This window comes from Toxotes jaculatrix, chromosome 3 (assembly GCF_017976425.1).
Source record: "Toxotes jaculatrix isolate fToxJac2 chromosome 3, fToxJac2.pri, whole genome shotgun sequence".
NCBI classification, from domain to species: domain Eukaryota; kingdom Metazoa; phylum Chordata; class Actinopteri; family Toxotidae; genus Toxotes; species Toxotes jaculatrix.
The window spans coordinates 25,078,430-25,090,690 of record NC_054396.1 but is presented as its reverse complement, the minus strand read 5'-3'; the positions used below and the strand labels follow the sequence as shown (position 1 = coordinate 25,090,690).

General features: G+C 40.1%; 1 protein-coding gene and 1 non-coding gene across 2 annotated transcripts; both read left to right on the top strand.

Moving 5' to 3' along the window:
* Window positions 1–407: 407 nt before the first annotated feature.
* On the top strand, window positions 408–2,148 carry LOC121179490 (guanylin-like). Its single transcript, XM_041034379.1, has 3 exons — window positions 408–488; window positions 874–1,060; window positions 2,078–2,148. The coding sequence occupies exons 1-3, from the start codon at window positions 417–419 to the stop codon at window positions 2,146–2,148; spliced, it is 330 nt and encodes a 109-aa protein (XP_040890313.1). The 5' UTR covers window positions 408–416.
* Window positions 2,149–3,812: 1,664 nt separating this feature from the next.
* trnap-agg lies at window positions 3,813–3,884 on the top strand. The gene has a single exon. It is a non-coding gene; the product is annotated as a tRNA-Pro (tRNA).
* The last annotated feature ends 8,377 nt before the right edge of the window (window positions 3,885–12,261 follow it).

Sequence of the window (12,261 nt, the reverse complement as noted above, 5' to 3'; positions counted from 1 at the left end):
GGTATACAGCCTCCTCCTTATCAGACAGCTCTGTGACGAATATCTGTGGGAGAAAGACAACTGATGAGATTTATTAGGTTGCACCGAGGGATCTGGTGCGTTTGTGTGAAACCCAAAGTCAATAATAAAATATCGTGCTGACGGAGGAAACAACAGCGATAGAGGTTATAAACAAATTTAGAGGATAGTGGTAATAAACTAAAAAAGAGGATCCAAAGCACTTAGAGTACAGCAGCCTTTAGTTATCTTTGACCGATCAGTGTTCCCTTACCTTTACTCTCTTCAACCTGCCAGTTGCCTTTGTTAATAAATCACTCACTAATCTGTCCAAACACCTTATAAGAGGCAGCACAGATATACAGCAACCACAGAAGAAACACTCCTCTAAACCGAGAAGCGCCTTGAATCATTTGAAAATGAGATCGCTCAGTGCTGTCGTTGTTTTGGTGCTCTGTGTGTGTGGTGGAGCTCTAGGTGTGCAAGTTAAGGTGAGTATCCCCCGTTTTTGGAAATACTGTTGACATTCTTTATCTTTTTGAGCTGTGTGTTTTGTTTCTTTCCTTTCACTCTGTCATTGCTTTGTTTTTCATTTTCTAAATGCATCTTAGAAAAAATCGTAGGTTTGATGTTGAGTTCCTATTTGAGAGGGAAGTGTTTCACCTCCTCTAACAATACAAACGCATTTCAGCACCAGTTATTTAGTCCAGTCATGTTCGAAGTTACAGCTTAAGTGGCCATCCAGTCCTCTTTTCCAATTCAAGATGGAGTGTACATTCAGCAAATACATGTACAGCATGCTCTCTTCCTCAAATCAAAGCCCCTGTACCACATTTTCCCTGTGCCTCAAAGTTCTTCTTGTTCCTTCCCCTCCAGGTTGGAGACAAGAGTTTCCCCTTGGAGGCAGTGAAGCAGCTGAAGGAGCTGATGGATTTGGATGACTACGTTAGCCCTCAACTCACTGAGACAAGTGTTGTAGCCGTTTGCGCCAACCCTCTCCTGCCGCAAGTCTTTCAGCCAGTTTGCCAAGGGAAAGGAAGAGGCTTTGTTCTCTCCAAACTAGGTAAGACTGGGCCAGGAATAAAAAAAGAAATAAATATGGAAATGTTATTGGATATCAGATTTATTTAGGCACAAGCCCTTTGTGGTATTATATTACAGTGTGCGCCTCTCAAGTTACCTTCTAATGTGTTTTCTGATATACATTTAAATGCGCAAACACTATTCATGTGACAACAGCTCACTACAGAGGGTATTGTATGGATAAGAAGTTATGTTAGTGACATATTGGGCCAATAACGTTTTAGTCCATCTATCAGTGCTTTTCCTACTTCCACATTCTGTTTACGGCACTCAAGCGTGAGTCCATTCATTCCCAGTGGAGCTTGGCATTGCCTGGCTCTGTGCAAAGGAAATAAAATCTGCCCATCAGAGTTTTCCAGTCTGGGAAACATTTCTCATTTGTTAAATCTGTACAATAGTCCCAACAGACAAAAGTCATCTTACTCTCAGCAAGAAAGCGAGTAAACATATTTCACAATTAAGTGTCAAAGTATTCCTCCTCTATCACCTGAGCTACAGCTGCTAAACTACTTGCTAAGTGAGCATCAGTCTCAACATTTGGCTTTTGTCAGATTCATGTAGGAAACAGTCACACACAGGCTCTTAAGAGACGCTGTTTAATCTACAGTTTTATTACTCAGACACACGCTCTCTCTTTCTCAGTCTTGAGATTAAAGACACAACAGGCACAGGCAGTGCACTCTAATGGATTCCTAGAGTTCACTGTTTACACATTGTATTATGCACATCCTCTAACTGCTGCACCATAAAGTGGCTCTGGAATGATAATGCCAGACAAGAGGCCTATGAAAAGCTGTGCAAATAGTCTTTGGGGACCATTAAAGTTCATTAGACACAGGCGGCACCCTTGTTGCTGTATTGAGACGGATACAGATCCCATTATCAATATTAACAGTATTTCATAAAACTGGAAAGCTGGCCCTTGTGTGTAACAAAAATGTATTTTTAGGTCAGATGAATATTATATGATGTTTAATTTTTTCCTTGCACTTTCCAGTGTATATCATCTCGCCTTCGGATCCTTGTGAAATATGTGCCAACCCCTCCTGCTATGGGTGTCTGATCTGAGGCTGCCATCTGGTAGAAACACATCGACTGAGACCTCCTGGGGGGGGGGCTCCATCCTCCATAGTTCTTCCACATTGCTGTGTATAAGACATCCACGGACATGAGCTAAACACGTCCTGTCACCCAGCAGCCAAGCCAAATGGGTCTCAAGGCTCAGTGGTCAACATACTGGATTGTAAAAGTTACATGAAAACCCCTGAGATATTTACCCTTTTTATATTTTTTTGGTAGATGCTGTTCATACACACACACACATTATTGACTCTGACGTGGCCTCTCCATAATAAAAATATGTATTCTATGCATCTCTGAAAGCAGGTTTTGTCACTTCAAAAATACAGTAATGCTGACACACTCTTTGTCATACCTTTATACAGACACAAAAGCAAACACACATGCACCCTCATGTGCACACACGAAGGAAGTGTGCTGTTTCAAAGCCACTGAATGGACAAAAAGGACAATGAAAGCGAATGACAAGAAAATCTGAATGAAAATGGAAACTGTCACTGGTTCCACTTTTCAAATCGAAGATTGTCAATTTGGGAGATGAATCACTTTTCATTCAAGACAATTACAAAGTTAAAATCAGTTTATCTATAAACAATGGTACTATTTGTATTCTGAGGTGTGTGAAAATCAAGTATAAAGTTGCACCGCGACAGAAGGGACGGGCAGCGGGCCTTGTGATTCTAGTTTTTTTGGGGTTTTTTTTTTTGTTTTTTGTTTTTGTTTTTTTTAAATAATGTTATAATTAGATTTCCTTTAGTGTGTTTTCATTTGTGTGATGAAGGATTTGTGCAATTCAGAATATTTATTCTGTATTTTGTTTGTGTTATTCTTTTATTTTCTTTACTATTCTAAAGTAATAAAATTATATTGTTTTTATTTTATATTATTGTTATTCTCTTCTGTTGTTATGTGTGATTGTGTATATTTTTGCCACTTATAGAGTATATTTATTTAATTTCTGATAACTTTAATTTCTAAGTTGTTTTGGCAGTGTTGGAGTTGGAGATTGTTATAATACAAATATTGTTAAAACATGGCTGTTTGTGTGTGTGTGTGTGGGGGGGGGGGGGGGGGGGGGGGGGGGGTAATTCAATGTAGAACCGCCACTGTAAATACAGCAGCAACTCCCCTCTCCACAGTGGAAACAGGAACTCGTGCATCATTATAGACTGTAATGAAAGTATATAAAGAAGGCAATGTAAAGTAATCACTGGCTAGAGTAGTCAATGAATCGATTAATCAGTCTGACAACAACAACAAAAAAGACAAAACACATTCAACACATTAAAAACACAAAGTGTTTCCACACTCGTATCAAAAAGACAGAAACTTTCTAAACAGAAACAAATAACCAAAGGTCTGTCTTACAGGATTTAAACGAAGACGGAAGGAGCAGGGAGTGAGTCCTCTCGCCATGTTTGGATCCTCTGCCCCCCGCCCCCAACACACACACACACACACCTACACACACACACACACACACACACAACCCCTGCCCACCACCACCTCGCCAGCAGCTTCTTCTTTCGAGCGTATGTCGACCTCTGGCGGTTATTCGATTTCCACGCTACACACACAATTATGTACTCAACCTATCAAGTTTCGTCCACATCGTCAGCTACTTGTTGTAAATTGCGCAACAAGTGTCACGTGGCTCGTTGGTCTAGGGGTATGATTCTCGCTTAGGGTGCGAGAGGTCCCGGGTTCAAATCCCGGACGAGCCCGATTTCTTTTTTTTTTTTTTAAATCTATCTCTTGACATATATTCTTCCACACACAACGGAACAAACATAAAGAAGTAGCGAAAAAGTATTAAAATCTGTTTGTCCCAGCTCTACATGAACCTAGTGAGTGAGTGATATTCAGTTTATGCACTAAATGATGGATCAATATATCAGAAATACTTAAAGGATTAATCAAAACAAAATTTATGGTTCGTTGCAGTGGCTGTACAGGCAAAGTTGTTTGTATACAGGATGTTTGTCTGCTTGGTTAATGTATGTAGAAGCCATGCATAGCCTTGGAAAGAACAATTGAATCAATTGTGCAAGAATTCAGCAACTTTTTATGCTAAAAACATCTGTTCTGATGTTTTATTTTATTGAGTTATGCCAGTTTAGTCTGTGTAATGGATATAATTTCTCATTCTGTTTATGTACCATACTCAGTGTCCAGTGTATTCATTCCTCTTTATACCCACCAGAGGGCACAATTCACTAAACTATTTTTACTATATGGCACAGACTTGATATCAGTTGGTGGCATATGGATGTACTACATTATTTTCATTCAATGTTGGAAAGATTTCAGGGCTGTCTTCACCTTATCTGCTGTAATATTTTCAGTTTACCACAAAAAGATAAACAACAGAATAAAATATAGTGTAAATAACCACATTAATTGACAGTGGCACAGAGGCACCTACAAAAGTAAAGGAAAACTGTGTAAGGCATTGTACTCTTCACCATATATAACAGAAAGTAAACAGTAAATCAGTTTGAAAGTGCATGTTACTGTGTCCAGGCCACATTTTGCCCCTTGTGGTACCTATGCTATGTCCTGGCTGCTTTTTAATTGAAAAACATAGACTTAAAACCTCAAAGACAACTTGACAAGCACAAAATGTGCACCAGAGTACAGCTTGACACCGCATGCTTGTAAAGCTCTTGATGTCCCCTGTCTCTAGGAGCCAAGAAAAAGATCCGCTGGCACACATGCCCAGAGTTACCTAACTCTTCTCTAGAGTAAGTTGGAGGGCTTTATTGTCAGAACTTGTTTTATATGGATAACAGGAACTGTGCATCCATTCTTCGTTTGGCTATACTTCTTGGCCTGCTCAGGCCAGAGCTGCTGGAGCCTATCGCAGTACACACTTAAAGATAAGCATGTTTACAGTTTACAGTTTACTGACAGATAAAAACAGTCACATTCACACGCAAGATTTAGAGTTCCCATTTCATCTAATGTTCATGTCTTTGGACAGTGGGAGAGCATGTAATGTCCACATGGAAAGTCTCCATTTGGCAGATCCGATTTAAACCCGGAGACTATCTTGTTGTAAGTCTGTAAAGGAAAAGCAAGTGAGTGAAAATGTGTATTTTCAGTTTGGAGTGTTTTAGGCTTGCACAGAACCAACCTCCAGTCATCACCTTTCAAAGACTGACAGTCACTGAAAGAGTTATGAGTTTTTTCATTTTCCAAGGTTTTAGTCATAAATTGATGTCACCCATTTGCACTAAAGCCATCAATACAAACTTGAAAACAAGATGCTGTTGTCGTCAAATAAAATGAGTCAATCTTTTGTACTTTCCTCAGTCCCTCCTCTGGAAGCCTATCTTCATAAATTTCAACAGGGTACTGGGAATACTACTAAATGTGTCAGTTGACTGTTCTCTAAACCCTGCCTCCTACAGCTACTTTAACCACACCATTTGAGGAAGCTTCCCATTCTTTCATGGCGCTTTTCAGTGATCATGCTGACAGATCTACCGCTCAGAATTCTTACTAATTCTTACCCAATGTTGGTTTCAGACAGGGGATGCAAGTAGCTGGCAGGACTAATCGGAGTCGAAACAATGTGTTTTGTGAACATCATGCCCACCCAGTGCTGCAAAATCAGGCAGCACCGGGGGGGTTGCCAGGGTGTAAACTTCCCCTTCAATAAAGAAAAGGAAAGAGCTGCTAATCGTAGCCTCTGGCAGCATCCAGAAACGCCTGTGACCGTGGGGAAATGCTACACAGTGAACGTGCTAGCTTTTTTTTTTAAGCATAATGATATATAATATAAAAATCCAAAGTCTGACAGGCCTGCTCAGCCTTGCTAAGCTATGACTAGGTGCTCACTGTTTGGGGGAGGGATTTAGCAAATGATTAATATCCTGTTCCCTCCCGCATCCTGTTTTGTTAGATAATAGGCTACACTTACCTGTGAATGTGTACCATGGTCCTTCACAAGCCTCTTATGTGAAAGGATCCTGCATTTCATCAGAATCACTCTATATTCCAGGCACAACTGCTGCAGATTGCCTCTCACCTTGGAGGGACACACGTGTGTTTAGCAAATTAAAGCTTCAATTGACCTGGTTGTCTGTCTCTTGGCGTCATTCCTCAACAGTCTGTCTTATCTTGACAAACCCATCCCACCACGCTCATTGTGGTCGTGAATGAATTATCTCGACCGGCTTAATTTTAAGTAGGATGTTTAATAGATGATTTGGTGAACAGTTCTCTCCTCCACTCATTCATCAAAATGGACCTAAACCTGACAGGATAAATGCACTGCTTACTGAGCTCTCCCTGGTTTCTGAATCACAAACAGGAAAGTTACAAACTTTCTGAATAAATTAGAGATATGAATTATACGGGACCAGGCAATCACTAAATCACCCTTCACTTTATATCATCAACAACCATTCTTAGTTCTTAGAGCAATTTAAGGGGTTTGAGAGACACTGAGACACATAATCATGTCAGCACCCAACACATAGTTTACTGATGGATACAGCATGTGCCTGACCAAGTCCTGGCCTCAATGCTGCCCGAAGCATCCCGAATCTGATTTAGCCAGATTACGTGCTGCCAAGTATGATCCTTGCCTCCACATGAAAGTCTCCGAAAGGTTAATAGTTTACAAATCATCTTTTCTGAAGTACTCTCTACAGTTGTCAAAAAGCATAAAGCCAAACCATTTCAAATATACACGTGTACTCTGGTGGATACGCTGCCAATAGCATAGGTGCTACACACTCTTTAATTTCAATATTTTAAAATCTGAAAAAAATGAGAACACTTTTCAACTTGCTCCGTTGAAAAATATCAATAGTAGTAGCCTAAGTAACAGAAGGTTCTAGGTGTTGTAGTGTTCACATTCCATTTCTGGCTGCCACATTTTGGGGCTATTTCAAAGGCTTTATTTTAATTTTTCGTCTGCTTTTCTTGCCATTAAATGTTGATCTTACAGGGGGTTCAGGTGAACACAGGCACTGTGTGGGATAATGTGTTTTTTGTTTTGTTTTTTGGAATATCCTACTTCCTGCGTTCCCAAGACAACGTAAATCATACAAACTTAGTTGTAAATTTGATGGTTTCCTCTCTCTTTTGATGATTTCTCGGGAGGATTGAAAATAAAATTCCAGTGAGCAATGAGCTGTTTTATTTTATCAGTCACTTTGCCAATACACTGAACATGTGATGACAGTATGACCTCTAAAGAAATTATTGTTCTAAGCCTCAGCTCCCAGTCTGATGTCGGCAGAGCTCCAGCTAATGCTGATTTAATTTCTGAGTATTTTGCAGATTATTTTCTCAGTTAATTGTTCGTTCTCTAAAACATCAATCAGAATTCCTGTAATTTAAAATATGTATATATCCTGACATCCCAGGCTACCAAATGCCAGAACTTTACTTGAACCAGGTTGTTCCAGCTGTATGTGTTCCTGGTGCTCTGTTTGTCCCTTTTCCTCTCCTGTCTTCGCTGTAGTTCTGCCCAGGTGCTACCTGATCAGTCGTAATGAGGCACACCTGACCTGGAGATGAAGTGCCAGCATAAGAGGGGAGAGGCTTATGGGGGTTGCTGGTCTTGAGATGCCTCTCAGACTGGGAGTTTATTTTGTCTTTCTGTTGTCTTCGAACTTTGTCGTCTTTGTGGTCTTGATTTCGTGTCCTGGTCGTTTTATATATTAATGTTAACGGACTTTATGGCTTTGGTTGTTTTAAAGGGCCGGGAAGTTTCTTTGAGGTGACAAACTCATCCTTGCCTAAAATAGGGCTGACAGCTGGTTGTTATGGAAAAAGATTTAATGTGACTCAACTTTTAACTTACAAAACCAGTCTGGAATGCAAGTTAGCTAAGTCTGGTCTGAAATAAAAAGACTGGTCAGCTGAAAAGATGAAGCTACAGAATCACTCTTCAGTCATCCCAATGAGTAGGTGGACGAATCCTCATATATTTTTAAGTAAGTTTAATTTATCCACTTGGTGCGGTCTGTCATTTAACAGCCTTTCAGGAGTGAAAATGTGAACTGAAATGTGATCATTTCCTTGTCAACTGTAAATCCATATTCAGTTACATTTGCATTTTGGCTTAAACTAACACGAGAAAGTGACAAGTTACACAATGATCAAATTTACATTCAACAAAGAAATTTCAAACCTCATATGCTTAGTACATCTGTCCTACCTTGCCCTCTGGGATCATACTTCATCTTAAAAGACTTATGCAAAGGAAAGTTTCACAGTAGAACCAGTTCCCCAGTCTGAAGGAGGATGTTTTTCTTCTGAACAGTGATCTGGCCTGTGTGACAAATAATTAGATCCATCTTTAGCGTTTAGCCGAAAATGTGACCTGGCATCAAGGTTGTTTATTGCTAAAGAAGCAGCAAATCCGTTGCATTTGTTTTTAAAGGTTGGCCCATCTGTTCCCAAGATAAAACAAAACACAAGGTTGAAATCTCTAAAGTCTCCCCTCGATGGAATCGGAAAAATAACACTATAAATAGAAGCTGTAAAGGTTAAATGCAATAATGCTAAAGATTAAAAGAAAAGTGGTCGGCTGGTTAAATGATAGGAAATAAGGCTTGGGGTTTTTTTTGTAGCAAATTCTCTGTCCTTGCCTACCAAGGACACCTCGTTTGGTGGACTATATCTGTGAAAGAATAAATATTAATTGTACTGTAGACCAAGCTTTAAGTTACATGACAGTGGTACCCACAACTGTCTTTTTCATTTTATGTTTTTAGATTTCTGTTGTATTTTGTCTTATCTGCCGGTTTTGGAGCCATGTTATTTTGTTCCTGAAGTAGATGTTTGCGAAATCTTAAAAAGCACAGTTGTGTTTTGTTATACACAGAATAATATACGAACACAAGTCTTTTTGTGCATTTCTAAATATTTTCATCTGTTCATCTCTGCAAGGAAGAAATGATGTGAGAAATGTCTCTATTCTTCCAAGATGACGGGCAACACAAAAATCAAAACAAACATTTGCATTAAAAGATGTATAGGCACTAGATACTCATTGTTTTGGACACACTAAATTAAGTTTGAAATTTGACTCCTCAATTGAAATGCGCTTCATCCAAATAATGTGTCAGAGCAACTGGAATGGCAAACAAACGTAACCCGGTCAGTGATTGTCATGAGCAGCCATTCGATCTTTGTTTCGTGTGGCTGGCTAACATGTCCTCCCACGCAGGTTTCACAGCCATATCATAAGAAAAGGAAACATGAGCATCCACATGCACTCGAAATTAGCTGGTCTGAACGTTGAGTTCCTCTGATTGACCTCCATTTATAAAATGAATGTAATTTATGCTAGAAGTACAAAAAGTAAGAGTCAGTCTCAGGAACAGTCTCTTCAGGAAGTTGCACAGCACAGTGTCACTGGACATGGTGCAAAGTTTCACACTATAATAAACAAAATGGCCGAACAGAATAACAAAATGGTTCTTATCATTGAAAAATAAAAACAGAAACAACTATTACAAGAAAGTAAACCAATTATTTCTAAGCTTTCTCTCTTCTTTTTCTTTCTTACTGCACCCTCTGTCTTTGGTTGTGTTTCCCTACCCCCTTAGTTTTCAATGGTTAATCCCATTTAATAGCCAGATGGACAGATAGAAGATCTGGGTTTCAGAAACATAGGATTACCTTCTGATTACTGTCTGGTTATCATCATGTTTTGTAACTCATACTTTACAATGGCCTTTTACTTTCCAACACACTCATGCTTAGACGAGTCGGACGAGCAAAAGACAAAAACACAAGAGGTTTTAGAAAATGGGGAAGATGAGAGAGACTGATGAGGAATGTAAAGCCATAATCCCACAGTGCCCACAAAAAAAGATATCTTCATGGGGCCGTAGAGTAAAATTCAAGCAGATGTTTGCCAGAACTCATAGAGTTTAGTCTACAGAAAACTGCATGTTTGCTTTCATAGACAGATCCAGTCTGCTGAAGGGAAGAATGTGTATATAATGATTTACCCCCAAGGTTTGTTCAGGAATAAATGGATCCCAACAGTCACTTATTACCACACATGAAAGAGTCCTCTGTCTCAGCAGAATCTCACGCAGCAATTCATATGCTGCCATCTTGAATAAGCAAACAGAAAGCAACCCGTTCTACCGAAGAGTAACTGGACCTACTGTTAATTGCCACGTAACAAATATTGTGTTTTAATTGGGGGCATTATCAACAGTAGCAGCCTGTGGGACAAGGGATTCGGGTTCACCAATCAGGTTAATTGGATATTAACTGTACTTGGCAAGTTGTGGTCTTCTGTGATCATCAGATGAATATGGCAGTTTTGGGACATCGGCCAAAGTGCGCTACTCAGCTGAAGCCGGCCCTGCAGCAAAAAATCGAAAAGCCAGCGATCCGGATTGTGACGTGTGATTACTCAAGACAAAAACAGAGATGTTGAGGGAGCACTGGATGATTGGTTTTCTCGCCCTGCCAGTGTCTCGGGAATTGCTGTGTTTTATCAGTTCATAGAACAGATCAATGTTGAGTCATGATGAAAAACACTTCATTCTGTGACTTCATCATGGGTGAAACCCCCTTGCTGGCTTTGCCTCTCTTTGGTCAAAGCCAGATCCCAGACCCGGGGGTCTGGGATCTGGCCACAGAAAATGTCACGTGCAAGATTAAAAAGATGTTTTGTTTTAGTTGATCTTCTCTAGAAACCCCTAAAGGATTGTTACGGTTAAAGCTGGATGATGCAAAAAGGTCACCTCATCTGTGCTGAATAAAACCACCAACCCACAGCCTATGGTGTGTTCATGTTGTTTTTCAATCATACAAAAGCTGAAGGAAAAACATGAATTTTGTATTGACTTAACCACTGCCTGCCCCGGGTGTTCTGAAAAAGCATGTTAGTCGACTTATAAAGTACAGACAGTATTTTACATTTTTTAATTTGCATTTCTATTTTGATAGTTTGAACAGTGCACATTACAAAAGTAATGAGTTTTTCCATTTTGCCTTGTGGTACGGCTTTTGTTATTTACATGGTATTGTACTGTGCTGATGTTGTATACAGCATAACTGACATAATCTTGGTGAGCATGGTGAATTCATAGCTGATGTGATGTGAACTCCTCCCTACAGGAAATCCTTCTTCCTGCTGCTGGAAGAAGAGACCTCAGATACAGGAACTGATGTGAACTCTGACAAGTCTAATGATATTTCTATCTGTCCTGGTTAATCTATTGCAGTGACTACTTTCTGGCTTAAAAAGCTCATTAAAGGTTAACTCTGTGTCTCCTCTCTCCAACTGGGTTCCTCAAGGTAACAAGAAGGCGATAGTGCTGTGTTCACTATGTAGATTATCTTATGCACGCAGCTGTGGAGACGCTGGGTGGGGAAGGTGAGAAGGGTCTCAAAGGAAAGGGCAGGGGGGAAATGTGGGAACCAGGAGACCAAAAGAGCAAAAAAAAAAAAGCTCTCCTCCAATTCAAATCTCTGGAGCTCTCAGGAAATGTAAGAGTAAGGAATGCTGGAGCAGAGGGGAAGCATAGAACCGAACAGACTTAAAGTTTTAGTTTTTGGTGTTAACTGATGGTGTTGTCATCAGTTACACGCTGTAGCCCTGGGCACTCAGTTTGTGTTGGTGCAGGTTTAAAGGTTTGACTTTGGTTTGAATGCTGAATTTTTTGAGCCCAGTCCCATCAGAGGCGTCTCAGAGGTGACACATGATGGACAATAAAAATGTCAGTAGACATGAATGAGAGTTGTAGTCCACAGCTCACTGCTGCACAACAAACGGCCCTTTGGGTATTTGGCTGAGATTAACTGTACTGTAATCAAAGAGCCTCAACTCAGCCTCACCACTGCTATGCAGCCGCGTCTGCCTGCCTCGGTCGTGCTGGGAGGTTGTGTCTGTCTGACCAACAGTGTTGATACAGTGGTGACCTGTATACTTGCTCCCTGAGCATGAAATCTGGTGTGAAAAAAATCTCCCTGGGAAAACAGTATTGTATAAACTGTACTGTACATTACTCTTTAGTCAGACCTCTGTCCAGTAACCTGTGCAGAAGTAGCTTTTAAAAAAAAAATAGCTTCACAAGGATGTTTAACAGAGATACTCATGTACTTATTTTC